Here is a 21,036-nt window from a genome sequence, read left to right on the forward strand (position 1 = left end):
CCTCCTCCTCCATTGCTCTGAGTCTGGGGCCTCTTCTCTGGAGCAGCAGAAAAGAAGCTTGCTCCCTTCTCATGCGAATGGCATCAGCAGGGCTGCCCCATGATCCCCTCTTGGCCTTCTCTTCTCCAGCTACTCAGCAGCAGTTCCTCCAAGGAGGAGCCAAAGCCCCTTCCAAAGAGAGCAGCACTTGGCCAAGGCCCACTAGTCCCGACAAGGCCGGCCCTTCCTTTCTTTGCGGGCTGGAGGGATGGAGGGATGGAGGGGCCTTGGGGGAAGCGGGCTCCCGGCCTCCTCCCGGAGCTGAGCCTTTGCAGCCAGCCCCGAGGAGAGCCCCTGCCTTCTCCCTCCCTCCCTCCCTCGGGGCCCGCCCCGCTCCCTCCCTCCCCTGGCGGCAGGAGGAGGCCCCTCGCTCGGCCCCGGAGCCAGCATCCCCGAGGGCCTCCTTCTCCGCCGGAGCTTGCTTCCCCTCCAGGGGCTTCGCTGCCGGCAGCAGGAGTCCGTCCGGAGGGGCTCCTTCCTTCCTTCCCTGCTTCCTGCCTCTGGGTCGGTCTGTCCCTCGGGGGCCGGCCGGGGCTCCGGAGGGCGGAGGGCGGGCGCTCGCCTTGCCTTGCCTTGCCTTGCCTTGCCTTGCCTTGGCCTGGCTGGCCTTGGCCTGGCCGCTTCCCTGGCCGCCGGAGGGTCCGCTCCGTCGGGCGAGATGGGCAGCCCCCGCCGCTCCCTGGACCTGGAGGCGCACGGCCTGGCTCTGCTGGCCGCCAAGGGCGACGTGGTCAGCGGCAGGGCGGCCGCCAGCTGGTGGGTCAGCCCCAGGGAAGGAGGCAGCCAGGCAGCCAGGCAGGCAGGCAGGCAGGCAGGGGCCCTGGTCCCGGGGAGAGCCCCAAGGCCCTGCGGAGGGAGGGAGGGAGGGGGCCTAGAGGGGAAGGCCCCTGGGGGCCCTGCCTCCCCCCAAAGCTGGGGCCCTTTCGCTCGAAGCCTCCCCCGGGAGAAAGCCAGCCAAGGGCCAAGGGCCCCTTCCTTCCTTCCTCCCCGGCTCTTCTTCCAGCCGCCCCTTCTTCGCCTCTTTGGCCCCGAGGGAAAAGCAGGCAGGGCCCCATGGAGGAGGGCCCCGACATCCCGAGGAGGGCCCGAGAAAGAGAAGCCCAGCTTGGAGGGCCCTCCCCCCCGATCCCCGGCCTGGAAGGGGCTCTTGGCGGACGCAAAGGTCGGAGCGGGCGCCGGCTGCTGGCAAAGGCCGGCGGCGCTGGAGTTTGGACTCCCGGGCGAAGGAAGGAAGGAGGCCCCGAGGGAGGGAGGCCGGGCCCCTTCCCTGCCGCTGCCTGGCTCCGGGGGGAGGAGGGGGCTGGCTCCGAAGGGGCCAAAGGGAGGGCAGGCCCTTGGCTCTCTCTCCTGGGGATGATGGCCCCGGCCTCTAGGAAGGAGGGCCTCCTGGCTGGCTGCCCCCCAAAAGCCCTCCCAGGAAGGAAGGAAGGCAGGCAGGAAGGAGACCCCCGGGGCCCCCGGGGCAGGAAGGCGGCCCGGCGGGTGCTGCGGCGCCCAAAGGGAGGCGCCTAGGGCCCTCTTCCCCGGAGGAGAGGGAGGGAGGGACCCCTCCCCTGGCAGCAAAGGAAGCCAGAATATGCCCCATCCGGGGCAGAGGTGGGGGTGCCCACCCCATTGGCCCATCCTGGCAGCCCCTCCTTTTCAGCAGGGCATCTCCTGAACAAAAGCAGGGCACCCCATAAAGAGGGAGGGGGTGGTCCTTGCTGAGGGAGTGGGCCCAGATGGGGGGCAACCTCCACTTGGGGGGCAGAGGTCCGGTTAGCTAACTAAGAATTGGGAAGCTGCTCTGAGGGCCCTTCGAAAGAGCAGGGCATACATGCCAGCAATTGATGATGATGATGATGATGATGATGATGATGATGATGATGATGATCAGGGGTAGGCAACCTTATTGAGCCGGGGGCCGGGTTGCTGTCCCTCAGACAACTGGGGGGGCGAGGCCAAAAAATAAAGAAATAAATAGTTTTTTCATAAATCAACCAGGACAAATGTAGGACAAAATGTTCAAATGGAAGACACTTTTTTAAAAAAGTGGAGGAGACACGAAAACATTTGCTGATTTTTCAAAAAAAGTTCATATAAATGCATGTTTCTGAGGCTTCTATAGACAATTGCCCCCCAAAGGCCCCGGCGGCAATCGGCGGCAGGACCAGGCTGGGACCGGTCCCAAGGCCTCGCCGGGCTGCATTCGGCCTGCGGGCCGCAGGTTGCCTACCCCTGATGATGATGATGATGATGATGATGATGATAAGACTAATACTAAGTAGGCTGCTCTCAGCCTTGCTCTGCCTTGGTGTCTCCCCTTCCCAGGCAGGGCATCTCCTGAAGCACCTGGGCACCCAACATGTTGCCATGGCACCCCATGATGAATTGGGCCCAGATGTGGGCCCACCCCAGTTCTGACTGGGGCAAATGTGTGGGCTGCCTCCAGCCACTCTTGAAGGCCCTTGGCACCCCTTTCTCCCAACAAAGACGGTGCTTCCAGGGGGACTGGGCCCAGATGGGAGGGTGTGCCTGCAGCTGCCTGCCATATGTTTGCATGGCAGCATCCCAGCCAGCCCCCCAAAAGATCCTGTATGCTGGGCTTGGCCTTAGGGCCTGCCTTCCCAAAGGAACAGAAAGGGGGCTGCAAAGAAAGGGGGCTGGGGGTATAGGGAGGAGGTGCCTGACCTTCTTCCCCTCGCCATGGGGCTGGGCCCCTCAGACTGATGGTTGCTGTTGGCCAGTTGCACCTCCTCCCATTCAGGTGAAGAAACTGTTGGTACTGGTGAGCAAGCTCTCTGTTGGTCTCCCTGGGCCTGAGAACTAGATGGGTCACGAGGGGAGGGGGCTGTCTGTGCTTCTCTGGCTTCCATAGCCCCCCTTCTCCAGAGAGACCCCCAGAACCCTGAGGGAGTTGTTGGTCAAAAGAGAGGAACCCCTCAGGCTGAAGGGCCTACCTTCCCAGACAGTGCCTCTGAGGTGCCTCAAGGACAGCAGGAAGTGGCAGTGGTTGGCACTGGGTAGGTAGGCTGCCTCTGGAAATGGAGGCTCCGTTTAGCTAACCCTGGCCTAAGAAGCGCCTCCAGCAGAGTCTCTCCTCTAAATGATCCCCTTTGGCAAGCAGCACATGGCCCTGTCTTGGAGGAGGTGCTGCCTGAAACATTCCTTCCTTTGTTTCTCTCACCAAACCTCTGCCTTGTTTGGAGAGGCAGAGACAGTGGCTCCTGGCCAGCCCTTCCTTCCTTCCTTCCTTCCTTCCTTCCTTCCTTCCTTCCTTCCTTCCCACACCCTTTTCCCTGAGACAGAGAGTCCCAAAGGCATCAGGCTTCCTTCCTAAGGATCTCAGGGAAGAGTCCTATGAAATCAACTTAAAGCATATTAAAATACAAAGCAGTGAAAATAAGTCACAGCCTAAAAACATACCAAAGCAAGCTAAAAGCAAATGCGGCGGCTGTGATGTGGGTGTCAGAGCCCTGGGGGCACCCAAAGGCAGACACATGAGAGGACCACATGCCAAGGAGGGTGGCAGCAAGTGGGGCTCAGGCAGCGGACGGAGACCACCACAGAGGCACCCCTCACCTGCCAGAGGGCCCCTTGGAGCCTTCCTGGGCTGGGATGGATGCCATGGATAGGAGGACCACCTTCATGCCAAGGAAAGGTGGGCAGAAGGGAGTCTGCTCTTCTCCCCATGCTGACCCCCTTCTCTTCTCTTCCCAATCCAGGGCCCTCTTCACCTACGAAAAATCCAACCAACTCAAGCTCCTGGACTCTGGGGGTAAGAGCAAACCCTCCTTTGCTTTTTGGCTCTCTTCCCTGGTCTGTTCCTCCTTGTCCACCTTGGAAACTGAGCCCCAGGGAATCAATGGAGACCTCCCTTCTCTCTGGGGCAGGGAGACCAGGAGCCTCAGGCCTCTGTTGTGGGGAGGGGGCCACCTTCAGCTGAACTGTACCCCCCTCCCTTGCTCCATCTGACTCCAGGTAGCCTCTTGGAGCTGGTCCCAGTCAGGGATGTCCAGCTGAGCCTTCCCTGGTCAGGGCCAGGGCAAGGAACGTCCTGCCAGGTCAGGCAGAGTCCTGCCCCAAATTGCATCCCTCCCCACTTCTTGGTCCCCGTCTGCCTGCTTGCTGGGTTTCCCCCACAGTCCCAGCAGCCCTGGGGAAACCATGGCCTTAGCCCCCACGGCTGTCTCCCTGCCCTCTTGCAACCTGCCTCATCCCTTCGCAATGGGCTCAGCATCTTGCCCTGGCAGCTCAGGCCTTGCCCACACTGAGGCAGAGATCGGGGCCCTGTGAGAGCCCCGGGGCCCTTCCTGACCTCTGACCTCTTGCCTCTTCTTGCAGCTGGCGGTCCCGATGAACTGGCCAAGCGCTTCCAGAGTGGCAGCGTCATGTACGGTCTGTGCCGCCTGCAGGATGGTGCCACAGGGCAGCAGCACATCGTCCTCATCAACTGGGTGAGCCATGGGGGGGGGGTCTGTATGTTAAGGGTGCGAATCTTCACAGCATCCCCCACAAACACACCAAGGACGACTGGATCCCACACCGTTCTCGCTGCTGCATGGAGGTGCCAGGATCTCTGGGTGATGTTCCCCTGAGATTCCCACTCTCAGAAAGCTTTTGGAGAATTATTTTGCACACAAATGCCTGCGGTTTTTCTGTTCAAAATAGCATTTTGTGTGTTGGGGGAGACCAGTGTGCAAAACATACTGGGGCTGAATCATTTTGGCATTTCCCAGCTGGAGCAAATAGTCTGCATTTTTGCTTGGGATCATTCCCCCAAAGACTTTGAAAGCTGCGAAGAATCTTTGCCTCTGCTTTATTGTTCTCCCAAGGTTTTCGCAAGAGTCAGGAAACCCACGATTGTGCAGAGAAACAACCAGGAATGGAGATTCCTTCCAGCCCTCGGTGGGGGTCCTTGCAGGCAGCAAGCAGGCTTCTGTGGGGGTCAGGAGCTGGGGTCCCAGCCCTAAAGACCAAAGGGAGCCACTGGGCATTTCCTATTCCAAAATGTCTTGCCACTTTGGAAACTCCTCTCTGGGACCAGAGTTGCAGCCTCTCTCACAGTCCTGTCCGGTGGCTGGGGGGGACTTCTCCTTATCTCGGGTGCAAATCTCTCTGCTGGGCCTCCCTCCCTCCCTCCCTCTGTCTTCCCTCCTTGAGCCAGGCTTTCCAAAACAAGGCCAAAGAAGGCAAAAACCTTCCTCTCGCTGCGGTCTGGTGCAGACTGGGGGCTCCAGTGGCTTCCCCTGAGACTGCTCCAGACGGGAACATAATTGTTAGAGTTGGCATTGTTGAGGTTTCCGCCTCCCTTCCTCTCCATGATGCACTATTGGGGGGTTGTGGGGTGATCTCTCCTCCATGGATTGTGTATTGGGGGGGGGGGGGCACAGAATAATCACTGAAGGCTAATGCAACTGGTTCTAAGGAAGCCAACCATGGAAGTAGCAAGGGGCAGGGAATGGCAATTCAGAGGGAGGCGGATCTGTTCAGCTTTGGGGTTGCTCTTTTCCCCCAGTGTTTATTTTTATCACAAAAAAGAAAATTGGCCTCAAAGCTGAGAAGGCCCCCTCCTCTTGAATAGTCATTCCCTGTGCCCCCCCTCCTTTTCACAGCAGCTGGTTATTATTATGATTATTAACCTTTATTTATGAAGCGCTGTAAATTGTCTCCAGTTAATAAATGCAGCAGTGCAGTAATAAGGGCAGGACTGGGTGCATACCCTCCCTGGCTTAAAAAAGGGGGATGGCCGAGTGGGTGAGGGATGCCCCAATGCATCAAGGCAGGTTTCCACCTTGCCTGAAAGAGGCTGTGGGGAGGCCACCGGTGGGAGGAGGTCCGCCTTGGACCCCACCGTACTGGAGAACTATCAGCCAGTCTCCAATATGGGGCAAGGTTCTGGAGCATGTGGCGGCCTCCGAGCCCCAGGCGTTTTTGGATGAAACAGATGATCTGGATCCATTTCAGTCTGGCTTCAGGTCTGGTTATGGGATGAAGACTCACCTTGGTGGATGACCGACGCAGAGAACTGGACAGGGGGAGTGCGTCCCTGTTGGTTCTGCTGGACCTCTCAGTGTCATTTAATACCATTGACCATGGTATCTTTCTGGGTCGCTTCACTAGGATGGGATTTGGGTTCTCTGTTATGCAGTGCCTATGTCCTTTCATGGCAGGATGAGCTCAAAAAGGGGTGTTGGGGGATTCCTGTTTGATTTCTGGGCCACTGGCTTGTGGGGTCCCTTGGAGCTCTGTTTTCTCTTTAGAAACTTTAGAAAGCAAGTTCAAAAATAGGACCAGTGCCTGACATGGAGAGGAAGGCAGACGGAGTGGAAAAACAGAAATCTCTCTCTCACACACCATTGCACATGTTTATTCTTCCAGCTGAACAGCCCTCCAGGTGGTTTTCATGGAGGGGCCTCGGTCGACCTGGGACAAGCTTCTCCCCACATCCCTCCTGTTGTGAACCCTCTGCTGGGGCGTGTGGGGCGTGTGTGCACACCCCTGTTTCACTCTCATCTGTGCCATGCACAAGCAGGGCTGACATTTCAGCCAGCCCCAGCGGATGTGCTCCTGTTTGTGGGAACCTTCCCGTTCCTCCCAGATGCCTGGGGAAGGTGGGGTGGGGTGGCGTCCAGCCGCAGGGGAAGGGAGGAGGGGTCTGGCCGGGTGCCCGGTGGTGACCTCACCCCCAAGTCTTCTCCTTCTGCTTCCTAAGGCCCAGGGATCATGGGCTCAAGGCAGCCGGGGGTGGGCAGTGGACAGGGAAGGAGGCAGGAGGAGATGACCTGAGGGGTCCCTGGGGCCACACTCCCCTTGGGCAGGCTGTGTGTGGGGGGCATGTGTGTGTGCATGCACTCTTTGGGGAAAGCTCCAGAGCTAGGTTTTAAAAGCAGCCCCAGAACTCTTCCCTGGCGGAGGAGAAGGGTGTGAAACAGTGTCAAAGAGCATGTGCAGAGTGCAGGTCTACTGCAGCTGCAGCCAGTCCCCTTTGCACCCAGCAGGCTCCTATGTAGGGCTTCCGAAAAACATAAGCAGTTCTTTCTGTTGAGCCTTTTGAGGCAAAGCCTTGGCAAGGCCTTTTGTAAAGCAAAACTTTTAAGAGGAGTATTTGGACATACATACTTTAAATCCCAGTGAGTTAATAATTACTGGGGTGATTCAGTTGGGAAAAAGGACAGGAATTCTGTGGTCAGCGGTGGAGGTTTGTGGCCCATGACTGGTCCGAGATTTAGCACCGAGCCTGTTCTGATGTTTTTTAAAAGACTAATGCAGTCATAAGAGTTGGAAGGAATCTCAAAGGGCATCTATTCCAACCCTTTGTGGGGTGAAAATACACAGAGTAAGAGAGAGTTTGGTGTATCCTGAACAGCTATTCAGTCCCCATAAAACTGGAGCATCCCATCCACTGAGAGTTAACCCTATGAGTCTATGATTGTGTGTCAGTCATTCTCTGTATTATTTTTAACTCCCACAATATAGTTCTCTGGCTGAGGCTGACGCTGCCAGGTGGGTTTGCATGGACCATTTCAGTGGCGAAAGAAGCTCTGTGGGCGCAGCTGAGCAGAACGGGGCAGGCGGCCTACCCACAGGGTGACCACATGCCCTCCTTTTCCAGGACATGTCCTACATGCCAGCCTTCTGTCCAGAAGGAATTCCAAAATGCCTTCCATTTTGAGTATGAGAAAGAAGCATGAATTTATATTCATATGAGTGCTTTTAGCTTTCATTTGCCCATGTCCTACATTCTTCTTGAACGTCTGCATTTTGCGGTACCTTGTCCTCCTTCGCAGTGAGGACATCTGGTCACGGGATTCTGGAGCCCCCACCCTGGGCATCCTTTTCTTGACAAATGCCACCTCCCTTGGGTCCTCAAAAATACAGCTGAGTGAAAGGGGAGCAAAGGACTCAACCCTCTCTTTGCCTCCAGGTTGGAGAGAACGTCTCGGACCAGCGCCGCCAAGTCTGTACTGGGCACCTTCCCTCCATCCGGGCCTTTTTTAAGGTGAGTCCCACCCACCCCTACCCCTCCCCATGCCCAGCCTCCTTCATCTTCCCAGCATCACTTCCTTCCTCTTGAACTCTGCTGCAAGGGCTGAGTCCTCCCTGGATACTTCTTCTGAAGCCCCTTCCTTGTGGGATCTAGATCTTGCCATCCTCAGGGAGGCATGGAAGGAATGGGAATGCAAATGGCCCTGCAATAATCCCCAGCTGGAATGGGAGGAGCAGTGACCTCCCCGTTCCCAATGCAATCTGCCCTGCCCCACATCCAGGAGCTGGGATCCTATGGCAGAGAGATGACGCACTACTCCCAGGGAGTTAGGAGAAGCTGCCTCATTAGTGGATGTTGTTGCTGTTATTGTCTACCTTCAAGTCATTTACCCCCTAGCATGGCATTTTTTGGCAAGATTTATTTAGAGGGGGGTTGCCCTTGCCATCTGAGGCTGAGAGAGTGTGACTTGCCCAAGGGCACCCAGTGGGTTTACATAGAATCATAGAATCGTAGAGTTGGAAGAGACCACTAGGGCCATCCAGTCCAACCCCTTCTTCTGCCATGCAGGAAATCCAATTCAAAGCATGACAGATGGCCATCCAGCCTCTGTTTAAAGACCTCCAAGGAAGGAGACTCTATCACCTTCCGAGGAAGTGCATTCCACTGCCGAACAGCCCTTACTGTCAGGAAGTTCCTCCTAATGTTCAGGTGGAATCTCTTTTCCTGGAGCTTGCATCCATTGTTCCAGGTCCTGTTCTCGGAACAATGGATGCAAGCCAAACTGGGAATCAAATCCTGACCTGGTCTCCAGAGTTGTAGTTTATTCAACATCCAATTAGAAGTTGAAGGCTTTCACAGCCAGCATCCATAGTTTTTTGTGGGTTTTTCGGGCTATGTAGCCATGTTCTAGAAGAGTTTATTCCTGACGTTTCACCAGCATCTGTGGCTGGCAGCTCCAGAGTAGATCTTCATTTTCTCTGAAGACACCAAAGCCACAGATGCTGGCAAAACATCAGAAATAAACTCTTCTAGAACATGGCCACAGAGCACAAAAAACCCACAAAAAACTGTAACATCCCATTACCTTGTACAGTATATGCAGCACACAATGTGCCAAGGTGCTGCCCTTATTTGTGAATTGCACAGTGCATGGGATTGGAAGGTGACCAAATGCAAATCGATGTGCGATGCACAAGCATACACAGAGACACCACATGCGCAACTTCCTTTCTGCAACCTTGAACTGAATGCAGGTGTTTTGGCTTCAGACAAAAACATCCAATCGCTCGCATGCACAAGTAAAGCACCAGCAGGATTCCAACCAGCATCTCTGGTTCCTGAAGGGTAGGCACCCTCTCCTGGGCTTGCTTGCTCTCTCATCATCAGAGGGCATGTGCACATGCGCACTCGTGTGTGCATACACAAACACATGGGATCCATATGTCTGGGTCCCTTTTTGCTCCCCAGTGGCACTGTCTCCTTCCCTTCCTCCTTCCTTCCTTCCTTGTCTGGTCTCAGCCAGCTGCAGACATCTGGTTCCCAAGAGCTCAGAATGCCAGGAATCTGGGGCCAGGAAGCCACAGATGTGTGGGGTGAGGGGGGCTGGAGACCAGATTTCCCCCTTGATCCTTCCCAGCTCTGCCCCTTCTCCATTGCTCTCCATTGCTCTGGGGTCTGTCTGGGTCCAAGGCGGAAATGGGCTAGGAGTATTTATTGGAGCCCACTCTGAAGAAATCTGACCAAGTACGCCCTGGGAGAGGGTCTTTTTAGGGTTGCCCAGATGCAGAAAAAGGCAGAACGTTTTCCTCTGCACCCTGACTTCCCTGCTGCAATAGTATCCTCCCTATGTATGCTGTTGTGTGCCTTCAGGTTATTCCTGACTTATGGCAACCCTGTGGTGACCCTATCCTTGAGAGAGCATGACTACACCAAGCTGGCTCTCTAGTGTAAGGATAGGTATATAAGATTCTTAGCCAGAGGGCTCGCCAAACTACAAGTCCCTGGGTGCAGTTGTAGTGCAGTGATAATTATAGGGTGGGAAGGGCCTCAGACCTGTCTCAAGACTCAGCCCTCCATGGCCACCCAGTGGGTCAACAGGGATTTGAACCCAGGCCTCCAGAGTCCAATATTCAAACCAATAAATAAAGCTGTTTAATGCCACTTTAATAGCCACGGCTCAGTGCTATGGAATTCTGGGACTTGTAGTTTTGGGAGAGATTTAGCAGCTCAGGTGCCACAACAAACCACAAGCCCCAGGATCCCATTGAGCCTTGTTGGTGGAAACAGTGTCAAACCATTAAGTCTGCAGTGCAGATGCAGCCTAAGTGTGAGTCCATTTTGGGATGGGAAGAGGGAGGGGAAACAAGGGCTGGATGGGAGGCAGAAAAGGCCAGTCTGCTCAAAGGGACCCTGCTGGGAACTCCAGGACTGAGTCTGGAGGCAGCCTGGTCTCTCTCCAAGGACCCTTCCGCCCTACAATTGCTATTGCGCTACCATTCCACTTTAACCTCCATGGCTGCATGCTGTGGATATCAGGATTTGTAGTTTGGTGAGCCCTTTGGCTAAGAACCCTAAGTACCTGTCCTTACACTAGAGAGCCAGCATGAGGTACTAGTTCCAGTGTTTGACTATGCCTCTGGGGACCAGGCTTCAAATCCCTTTTGTTCAGTCATTGAAACCCAGTTGGTGACCTTGGCCAAGTTATACTCTCTCAGCCTCAGAGGAAGGCAAAGCCCAAGCCCACTCTGATGAAACCTGACCAAGTACACCCTGAGATAGTCCTTTTAGGGTTGCCAGAAGTTTGGAAATGACTTAAAAGCACACAACAATCCTTACACTAGAAATCCTGGGATTGCATGGGATGGAACTATGACAGTTAAAATGGGATCATAGCCCTACAGCTTGTATGGTGTAAAAGGGTCACAGGTGGGCTGCTGGGAGTTTACAGTGAGGAAACACTGGGGGTCTTGCTGCCCCTGTCCCTAGGCTGTGGGGCTCAAATGACTGTGCTGACCGTCATCCCCCACCACTGCCATAACCACATACCCAAATCACTGGAGCATATTGAATTTCCTAGCATCCTGTGGGTTGGGGAAATAGGAGTCCAGCTGTGATGTGGCCATGTGCTCATGCTCTTACATGCATCCATACCTGGCTTCCCCACTCTCCAGATGCATGGTCCTCATGCTGTTGTTAATGCAAGGGGCCACTTGGAGGCCATCTACTCCAGCCGCCGGACCATGCAAGGCAATGCCAAGCTGTCTCCCCTTCTCCTTCTGCAGGAAGCCAACCTGGTGGTGAAGGCATGCCGGACTGAGGAGGTGACCCAGGAGAGGCTGTCGCGCATGATGTCCCTGGCTGCTCCATCAAGCGGCACTCCTACCAAGAAGGGTCCGCCCGGGGACCAAGAGGAGCTGGTGGTAAGGAGAGGGGGTCCCTGGAGCCAGCTTGTTTGCAAGTCCCTTTCAGGCGGGGTGAGGAACCTGTGGCCCTCCAGGACATTTTGGACTTTTGACTCCCATTAGCCCATGCTGGGCCATGGCCATCGGTCAGGATGATGGGACTTGAAAAAATGCTTAGCCACCGTGAGACTTTTTGCCCCTGCACAAGATGGAGAAGCCCCATGCTTTAGTTGTTCTGTTAAGGTGCACAATTTGGGCCAGGCTTCTCTGTGCAAATGACTTCAAATGTGAAAAATGCAAGATGTTTTTGTGTATTCTGCACAAAAACATCTTTCCTTTTCCACACACAGGTTGCATTTTTCACATACATCTTTTGAACAGTGTGGGGGGGGCTGTCCTAAAAATGTTGCCCCTCTTTAAAAATAAATAAATACAGAAACGCTGCCCATTAGCACAAAGGAGGCTTCCAAAATATTTTCATTCATGCATGCGAAGAAAATGAACCAAAATGTATAAGGGAGGAGGACAGGGGTCATTTTTTGCACCCATGCTCCCCACGGGGCCACACCACCAGTCCCAATGCAACCGGGTGTGATCTCAGATCACTTTCAGTTTTGCTTTCAGTCACTTTTCAGACATGCTTTTCTGGGTTAGATGTTTTTGGGGGTTCCAGGGATAATTCAGGGGCTGCAAAGTGGGGTCTATAGGTTGCCCGAAGGCCTCATCTGTACCTCTGATGTGGATCCCTAGCCCTGCCTTGTCCCCCCAGCTTCACTTTGGGTTCCACACCCGGAATCACATCTGGAAATTGCTGTTGGTTGCCATTTTTGCCCAAAATTTGGCTGTGTGGGTGCAGGGGGAACAAGCCCTTGCCTTGGGTTGCCCACCCCAGGTGCAGGCTGCCTTTGTGAGGAGGGCTGGGTGGGCAATGGGGTGCTTTCCCCAACCCCACCTTTGACCCAGGCCTTCTGGTCCCCTTCCTCCTCCTCAGGGCACCAACTACAAGAAGACGAATCCAGCCCTGGAAATCCTGCGCACCAAGCGGAGCTCCTTCTGGGCCCAGGCTGAGGTGAGAGCGTGCGCATATGCGCAGGCACATGGTTAGAGGGAAGGAGCCATCACAGTGGGTTAAGAAGGGGAGCCCAAGCCACCCTTCATCCCCACTCCCCTTTGGGGTCCCTGGCATAGAGGGAAGAAGAGGAACGGCGCGAGGAGGAGCGCAGGCGAGCCCAGGAGGAGCGCCGACAGTGGGAGCGCCAGCGCATGGAAGAAGAACGCCTGCAGGCTGCAGAGCGGGAACGGCACATCCAGGAAAAAGAGCAGCTCATCCAGGAGCAGAGGTGGGTCCTTTTTTTGGAGATGGGAAATGCCTGGTGGAGCCTTTGCTCGTCTACATGCCAACCCTGGGCAGTGGGTGGGGGGCCAAAAGGCCTTTCCCTGCCTGTGACACCCCCCTTTCCTCCTTGATGGGAGTGAGGCCCCTTGTGCAATGCTGGAGACCCTCTTTTCTCTGCTGAAGGTGATCCCCCCCCCAATCCCTTTGGCCCCGTCTCCTGTTTTGAGCAATGTTGCCCATTGTAAAAACTGAGAGGGCAGGACTATCTTCAAAAAAATAGTGTGGGATTATGTGTACAGTCACATATGGGCTTTCAAACAGGGCTGGATGGCCATCTCTGGGCCCCGAGGGGGCATTTCGAGGGCAGTGGTCAAAAGGACTCTGGCCAGGAATGCTGCAGGTCATCATTGCCATTCAGTGGTCAGCAACTGAGACAACTGAGATGGATGGATGGCTTAGGGTGGCTCCCTGGGTTTCATTTGCAATGGTCTCTTTGGCACTAGACCACTTGGATTCCACTTGGAGGGTCCTGGCTCCATCCAATGGAGGCCTGGGATTTGTAATTTTGGGAGTTACTTAGAATTCTCAGCCAAAGCACTCCTTAGTGTCTCACCATGCTACAAATCTCAGGATTGCACAGGATGGAGCTCTAGTTCTCTTGCTAGGTAGTCTGGAGAGTGACCACATGCATCCCACCACAGCCAGGCACCCCCTTCACCCCACAAGCAGCCAGCTTAAAACAGTGGCCCACTTAGACAGCCATAAGACAGTCCATCTTGGAGACAAGGGCACCCAAATATTTATTACAGGAACTTACCAGCCATAGCACCCCTTCCAGGACAACTTAGCCCTATGGAATCCCCCCCCCTCCGTTTGGGGTCTCTGGCCCTATGGGTTAGTTACTTCTCCCCATATTTGTCTCCCCCCTCCCCCCCATAGGAAGCTGCAGGCCCAACGAGAGGCAGAGGAGCGTCGGAACGAAGAGGCCCGAAGGCAGGTGAGTCCCTCTGTCTCCAGGGCACGTGGTGCCCCTACCTGTGCCAGGAAATGGGGTATCCAGAAAGCCCCCCCTGCTCCATTTATAGAATCATAGAATCATAGAGTTGGAAGAGACCGCACGGGCCATCCAGTCCAACCCCATTCTGCCATGCAGGAAATCCAAATCAAAGCATTCCCGACAGATGGCCATCTAGCCTCTGCTTAAAGACCTCCAAGGAGGAACACTCCACTACACTCCGAGGAAGGAGTGAGTTCCACTGTTGAACAGCCCTTACTCTCAGGAAGTTCCTCCTAATGTTGAGCTGGAATCTCTTTTCCTGGAGCTTGCATCCATTGTTCCGGATCCTGTTCTCTGGAGCAGCAGAAAACAAGCTTGCTCCCTCCTCAATATGACATCCTTTCAAATATTTAAAGAGGGCTATCATATCACCTCTTAACGTTCTCTTCTCCAGACTAAACACCCCAGCTCCCTAAGTCTCTCCTCATAGGGCTTCATGGTTTCCAGACCCTTCACCATTTTGGTCTCCCTCCTTTGGACACATGACTCCAGTTTCTCAGTGTCCTTTTTGGATTGTTTTGCCCAGAACTGGACACAGTGTTATTCCAAGTGAGGCCTGACCAGAGTAGAATAGAGTGGCACAATTACTTCTCTTGATCTAGACACTATACTTTTATTGATGCAGCCTAAAATTGCATTGGCCTTTTTAGCTGCCGCATCGCACTGTTCACTCATGTTCAATTTATGGTCTACTTGGACTCCCAGATCCCTTTGACACGTATAAGTCTCTTGTTCAGCCAGGTGTCCCCCATAATCCTATGTCTGTGCATTTTATTTTTCTGCCCTAAGTGCAGTACCTTACATTTCTCCGTGTTGAATTTCGTTTTGTTAGCTTTGGCCCAGCTTTCTAGTCTATTCAGGTCATTTTGAATGTTACATAGCACTTTTTGGCCCCAGAACTCCTGGATATTGTGTTGGGAAATGCCTCCCGCACTGCCTTTATGTCCTGCCTCCTGCATGGCACTTCCTCAACCTGCCCCTTTGCTCATTGCTTTGATGCCCCCCTTGAAACTCTGACTGATCCTTCCTCTTTCTCTCTCCCCACTGACCAGCGAGAGGTGGCCGCCTCAGCCTCGCACTCCCACAGCCCCCGGGACTTCTTCCAGCAGCAAGAGCGTTTGGGCAGTGCCTTGGAACAGCCGTCCTCCCCGGGGGGCCAGCCAGGTGAGTTGAGGTCTCACTCCTGCACATGCATGGGGTGGGCAGGGGCAGCACAGAGGGGTGATGGGGAGCTGCATATGGGACACAGTGGGCCCTTGGTGTCCCCAGGGGTTTCATTCCAAGGCCCCCCATCAATACTAAAATCCATTTGAATCCTGTTAAATACAACGGGGTATCACCATCATCATCATTATTACAGTGGGCCGTCAATATCCACTGGGCTTTGGTTCCAGGACTCCTTGTGAATACCAAAATCCATACAATGCAATGGCATAGTAAAATGGTGCCCCTTATAGAAAATGGCTAAATTTGCCTTTTGAAAGCTATTTTTTAAAAATATTTTGAAGCCACAGATACTTGAATCTGTGGATAAATAATCCATGGATACAGAGGGCCAACTGTATTCCTATTTGGGGGGCTAAAATGTCTTGAAAGCCCCAACCGTACTTGGAAGCTGCAGTGTTACTCAGCACTGGTTTTGGTCTCTGTTGGAGGACAGTCGGTTCCATCCCATAGCAATACAAGAACCTCCCTGGACTTTATTTGGGTTTGCAGGGAGTTGACAGGCTCCTCCTTTCCTCTTGCCCACCCCCACCTTCTAGGATCTAAAAGGGGAAGCTGAAAAAAAGGAAGACCCCCCTTCTTCCTTCCCTTGCCAAGAGCCAGGCGGGAAGTGGTCTTCTTTGTAGGAACGAGTAACTGTGCTGTGCAGCCCTTGTGCTCAGTGGCAACACAGCATAGACAAATGTGCAGTATGTGTGTCCATACTTTGCCTCCGTGCCAGAATACAATTGTTGCACATCAGAGGCAAAAACCCATCTGCTTCCAGAGGAGAACCTGTGCAGGTGCAAGTCTCCAGTAAGACTCTTGGGAGCCACTGAAGACGTGGAGAACCCCTGCTTCTGTGCATCAAGTGCCCCACCCTTCAAGGGAAACTATGGGGGAAGATTTAGGACAAGGCCACCTTCCTCCCTGATGGGGTGTCTAACCTCTCTCTTCTTTCTGCCCCCACTACCCACAGGAGTGCCACGGCGGCCTTTCCTCCGCGTCCAGCGCAGCCTCACGGAATCGTCCTACATCTTCCGGCGCCCGGACCTTTCCCAGAGCCCCTCTTCTTCTGGAGGCTTCCTGCCCTCTGGTCCAAGCCCTGGGGCAGCCCCTCTTCCCAGCTCCCGCCAGCCCAAGCTGCCACCCCCCATCAGCCCCAAACCTGGGCCTGGAGCCCTCCCTCACATCCCAGTCCTTGAGATAAGTGCTTCTCCCACCCCGCTTCCACCTGAGAATGGGACCCTGCCGGTCACAGGGTCCAGCCCTATGGTGGCTACTACTAGCCCTCTGGCGGAGATCAGCACTCCTGAAAGAGGAGGAGGAGGAGGAGGAGGAGGAGGAGGAGGAGGAGAGGGGTCTCCCTCCACCCCTCCCCCTGAGCTGGGTCCCCCCTCCCCTCCTGCAGGCACTGGGGTTGCCCTCCATCTTGGTGACCCTCCCCAGGCCAGTTCTCTGCCACCACCCCACTCCCTTTCCAATTCCCCGCAAGCAGAGGATGCACCCCTGGGGCCAGTGGGCTCCTCCCAAGCAGAATCCCTGCCCCACAGGGGGACCCCAGGCCCCTCGCCCTGCAGCCCAGACCATCTGATGGGACCCAGCCAAGCAGAGGGGCAAGGGAACCCGTCCCTCCCTACAAATGGCTTCCCACAGGAAGAGAGCCTTGCAACAGGTAAGCCTTCCTTCCCAGGTCTTTCCCCAAGGAGGGGGCCTATGGGGCCCAACTGTCCCCCCCACCCTACTGCCTTCCTAATTCTCAGCCTGGGGTGGGGGCACCCTGCCTTTTTGAGGGGCAGCCCCTACTTCGTCATGATCCCTGCAGATGGGAAGGGAGGGGAAAGGGCTCAGAGACTCAGCCTGCCTTGGGTTTGAGGTCCCCAACCCACAAGGGATGGCTGGCCATGGGATGAAGGGAGCCACAAGACCCCAGTTCTTCTCTCTTTTGTCTGTCTTGGCAGATGACCCCCCAGCACCAAGCCATGCTGAATTGGCCCCATCCTCTGGGCCCAAGGGGATGATGGGAGCTGAGGAAGAGGGTGCATTGCCCATGAGCCACGGACTGGGCACGGGAGAACAGGTAAGCGCTTGCCAATTTGGTAGCAGGAGGGGGTTGGAGGGAATGTGAGGTCCCTGTTGGCAAGACAGCTGTAGGTAACCTCCTCTGCCTTTGGCTTCCTTTTCCAGGTGGACTCACCTGCTGGTGCCAAGCTCCCTGGAGCAGCACTGGGGGACCTTGGGACAGGTAACCCCCTCTCTTCTTCCCTCCCTGGAAGGGTGCATTGGGGGGACGCCCCGCAGTCCTAGTCCCACATCCATAATGGCTCCTTTCTCTCCAGGTGTGAGGACACAAACTGGTGATCAGCCCTCCCTTGTGGAATGCATAGACCATGCTGGGGACCCCACCTTGCAGGCAGCAGAGGCTTGACTCCACCACTTGCACCCACACATGCATGCACTCACACAACACACACACACACCCTTCCAGGTTCCTTCTGCTTCAAGGGTCCCCTTCCAGCTGCAGCCTCCCCCCCAATAAAGCATAAATGGTCCAGCTTTCTCGGGGTGCTCACTTTTTTTTTGGGGGGGGGGTATAAGGTTGAAGGGTAAGATGCCAGAGATGGAATCACACTCCTGGGCACCAGTGCCATCCTTCCAGGGCCCATCGTCCACATTCATCCCAGCCCTGTGAACTCAGGTGGAGGGAAAAACCTCTGAAATACTTTTTAATGATTAGTAAAGAGGGGAGGCAGCCCCCCTCCTTGAAACAGACACAAACTGAGTGGGGCACATGTGCTTGGAGACCCTCCCTGCCCCCCACATTGGCACACAAAAGATCCCTGAAGCAAAGGGCGATGGGATGGTTAGGAAGAGGAGAGCCTAGTGGGAAGGGGCACCATTTCTGGGGTGGGAGGCTTCCAGGAAGGTGCAAAGGGGAGCCTCCTGCTTGTGCTTGCGGGGGGGGAGAGCCCATGTGCAGCCGGCAGCCCACCCTGCATCGCCAAACAAATGTTCCTCCACTGTCCAGGCCAAGTCATTCCAGTTTCTCACGAAGGAAGGAAGGAAGGTGCTTTTGTTCCTGAGACAAAGGACTTCCAGTCAAGATGGACCCCACAGTCCCAAGGGGCTCTTTGTCCCCCCCCAAAAAAAAACCCCTCAGTTCCATCAGGGTACAGACCCCACTTGCCAGGTAGAGTCAGGAAAGTGTCCAAGTGGACCAAGAACTCCTTACTGGACGGCTGGCCTGGGCGACCCTTCTCCTGTTGCTGGAAGTCACTGGTCAAGTCAGGAAGGCAACTGGGTGGGAAAGAGGTTGGAGGGTCAGCCCCTTGGCCTGAAGGAGGCTGCTGCCCAGTCCCTTGCTCCATCCTTCTGACCTGCAGCCAACACTCTCTTTCTCTTCCTCTTCCTCTTCTTCTCAGACTTGCGACTGGAGCCACAAGCGAGGGTCGAATCTGGGTTGAGGGGGGAGAGGATGGGCCCGGGGGGTCCGCTCCAGCTTAGGTGTGGGGCTGCCGCTGCTGGAGGAGCTGGAGCTGGAGGGCGAAGGGCCCCGGGCCCTAGGGGTGGGTGAGGACCCCCGGGGAGGGCGCCCTGAGCGCCCCTTCAGTGTACTGAGCTTGGCATCCAGAGAGAGGGTCCGAGGGCGGCCCCAGCGGGGGGGCGGGGGACATGGGCTGGTGCTGGCAGTGCTGTCACTGTCTGAAGAGATGCAGCGTGGGGACCCCCCCTCAAAGAGAGACAGCCAGGGTGGGCCACCCAGGTCAGAGACCCGCCGGGCCAGGATGTCCGTCACGGCCTCAATGTCGTCTGCCGGCTCAATAGCTGGTGGGGGGAAGACAGGCAAGGGGGGTGCATTATCCCACTGTCCACGTCTCTGGTCTGGCGTTCTCTCCCCATGGGGCCAACCAGCCCCACTGTCTGCAGGTGCCCCCTTCCTCCATACAATGTAAAGGCAACAACAGACCCCTTCCCCACTATGGTTGTACTGAAAGGCTTGTTGGACCATCATGTGGTTTTCAGAACAAACATCTGAGCTTCCCTCAAAGCCCCCCCCCCCAACATGTCCCTGGCCCCACAAGTAATAGGGCATAATTGCTTTGGGGCTTCTGGTCATCAGGAAGGCCACTGGGGAGAGGGGATGCCATCTGCGAGGCCCTTCCTCCACCCCACAAGCCCTGACTGCTCCCTTGCCCCCTCAACCTCCACCCCAAGGGGCCACTCCCACCCCCCAAGTGAGCCCCCCAGCCTGGTGTCCAGCCCCTTCCCACTCTGTTTCTGGGGAAGGGGCAATTACGTCACCTGTCACTGTAATAGGCTGATAGGAGCGCCCGAATCTCGGCAGAGACAGCGTTGTCCTGCAAAAGGAGCCCCTCGCAGCCGGAGGGTGGCCCCCCAGGGCCAGGAAGAGCTGGCGTTGCAATGGGGGAGCACAGGGCAGAGCAGGGGGACAGAGAGGAGAAAGGAGAAATGGGTGACATGCAGAGAAAAAGCAGGATGAGAGCAAAGAGTTAAAGGCACATAGACACAGAGAGTTGGGGGCAAGCACTCATAGGAAGGTGGAGGGGCAGGAGCCCCCCAGAGAGCAAGAGAGACCCCCAGAGACAGCCACAGAAAAGGACAGAAAAGATGGGAGACCCCAGCCTTCCCACAAAGCCCCCTGCAATTGTGCTAGGGACAGGGGGCTACCAGGAAAACACGTAGCAAGCCCCCTTCATAAGGGGGTCCCTCCCATCACCCCAATTTAAGGCAGAGCAGAGCAGACACACGCACACCCCATTTACCCATCTCATGGTAGAGGGAGCCCTGTTTGGCCAGCAGAGTCGGGGGGCGGCGTGGGGAGGGCGCCTCCACCTTCATGAGCTCATCGCAGCAGTGCTTCCATTGGCCTGCAAGAAAGGAGGGGAGGGGAGAAAGGCCTGAGGTTGGGGAGGGGGTGCTGGCCTCCACACCCCATCTGCAGCCCACACTATTTCTACATGGGGGGTTCCAGGAGGGTGTCCTGGCCCCCCACACCCCATTTGCAGCCCCCTTGGGCTAAGGAGAGGATCCCACCCCCATTTGTAGCCCACTCCTCCTCACTGGGGGCCCTATGGAGCCCAGAAGGGTGCCCCCCATAATGATATGCAGCCCCACAGAGTCTGTGCCACGCAAGGGGCCCCCAAAGAGGTGTCAAGACCAAAAGCAAGTCTGGGTGCTGCTGTTCCCACATCTTAAACCCCCCTGATTTATTCAGTTTGCATCCTGCCCTTCTCCCATTATGAGGCTCAAGGCAGCTTGCAATCTGCCTTGTTAAAAACAACGGATAACACAAAAGTTAAAACAAACAATCATATTGAAAACATTAAAACAGTTCTATAAAAAAGGTGGGTAAAATGTAATACGTAGTGATAAAAATAAGCCTACTGCACCTGGTTTCTGCACAAAACCAGACCATCCCTCCATCTGCACAATAAGCCTAATGTATCTAGTGGCCTCTCTTTTGTCCAGTCCTAAGAAAGACAACAAGGGGACTGCCTTGGCCAGAGACCCCTGAAGACACACAACCTGGTGGGATGAGTCTCATGATTGGAATGTGGAAATAGAGGGGTATAACCTTATTAAGAGAAATAGGCCAAACAGGAAAGGAGGAGGAATAGCACTATATGTCAGAGATATTTACACCAGTGAAGAGATCCTGGACATCAATCATGGAAGCCAGGTGGAGAGCATCTGGATAAGAATCAAAGGGGAGGGAAACAACAAGGGTGTTACGGTGGGAGTCTACTACAGACCCCCAAGTCAGACGGAGGAATTGGATGATATCTTTCTAGAACAGATGACCACACAGTCAGAAAAGAGAGATGTAGTAGCGATGGGCGACTTCAACTATCTTGATATTTGCTGGAAGTCAAACTCAGCCAAATCCTCACTTGCCTGGAAGACAATTTCATGGTCCAAAAGGTGGAAGAGGCAACAAGGGGCTCAGCTACTTTAGATCTGATCCTAACCAACAAGGATGACTTGGTTAATGGGGTGCAAGGGGTGGGAT

General features: G+C 55.2%; 2 protein-coding genes across 9 annotated transcripts in view; one reads left to right on the forward strand and one right to left on the reverse strand.

The window, feature by feature from the left end:
* Nucleotides 1-571: 571 nt before the first annotated feature.
* Nucleotides 572-17,555, forward strand: LOC149313342 (uncharacterized). Of its 2 annotated transcripts, none has more exons than XM_089526493.1 (13): nucleotides 572-795; nucleotides 3,744-3,796; nucleotides 4,363-4,475; nucleotides 7,946-8,020; nucleotides 11,290-11,427; nucleotides 12,401-12,478; nucleotides 12,598-12,749; nucleotides 13,685-13,742; nucleotides 14,855-14,966; nucleotides 15,985-16,680; nucleotides 16,967-17,085; nucleotides 17,193-17,250; nucleotides 17,345-17,555. In XM_089526493.1, exons 1-13 carry the CDS (start codon nucleotides 698-700, stop codon nucleotides 17,431-17,433), a joined length of 1,839 nt encoding a protein of 612 aa, XP_089382619.1. In that variant the 5' UTR covers nucleotides 572-697; the 3' UTR covers nucleotides 17,434-17,555. The 2 variants fall into 2 exon arrangements, with proteins under 2 accessions (XP_089382619.1, XP_089382620.1); XM_089526494.1 differs by lacking the exon at nucleotides 572-795 and adding an exon at nucleotides 903-2,785.
* Nucleotides 17,556-17,704: 149 nt separating this feature from the next.
* The window catches only part of RTKN (rhotekin), a 40,523-nt gene continuing 37,191 nt past the window's right edge, over nucleotides 17,705-21,036 (reverse strand). For 4 of the 7 annotated variants that reach the window (XM_089526497.1, XM_089526498.1, XM_089526499.1 and 1 more), the window contains 2 exons: nucleotides 19,790-19,894; nucleotides 17,705-18,830 (listed from right to left, as the gene is read on the reverse strand). In XM_089526497.1, coding sequence (XP_089382623.1) covers nucleotides 18,424-18,830; nucleotides 19,790-19,894 — 512 coding nt within the window. In that variant the 3' untranslated portion in view covers nucleotides 17,705-18,423. Of the gene's footprint in view, nucleotides 18,831-19,303; nucleotides 19,417-19,789; nucleotides 19,895-21,036 lie in introns of those variants that run through there. The other 3 variants (XM_089526496.1, XM_089526500.1, XM_089526501.1) reach the window with 3 other exon arrangements.

The sequence above is a fragment of the Sceloporus occidentalis genome, unplaced genomic scaffold (genome assembly GCF_023333645.1).
Source record: "Sceloporus occidentalis isolate IW3139 unplaced genomic scaffold, rSceOcc1.0.p SCAF_5, whole genome shotgun sequence".
Taxonomy (NCBI): domain Eukaryota; kingdom Metazoa; phylum Chordata; class Lepidosauria; order Squamata; family Phrynosomatidae; genus Sceloporus; species Sceloporus occidentalis.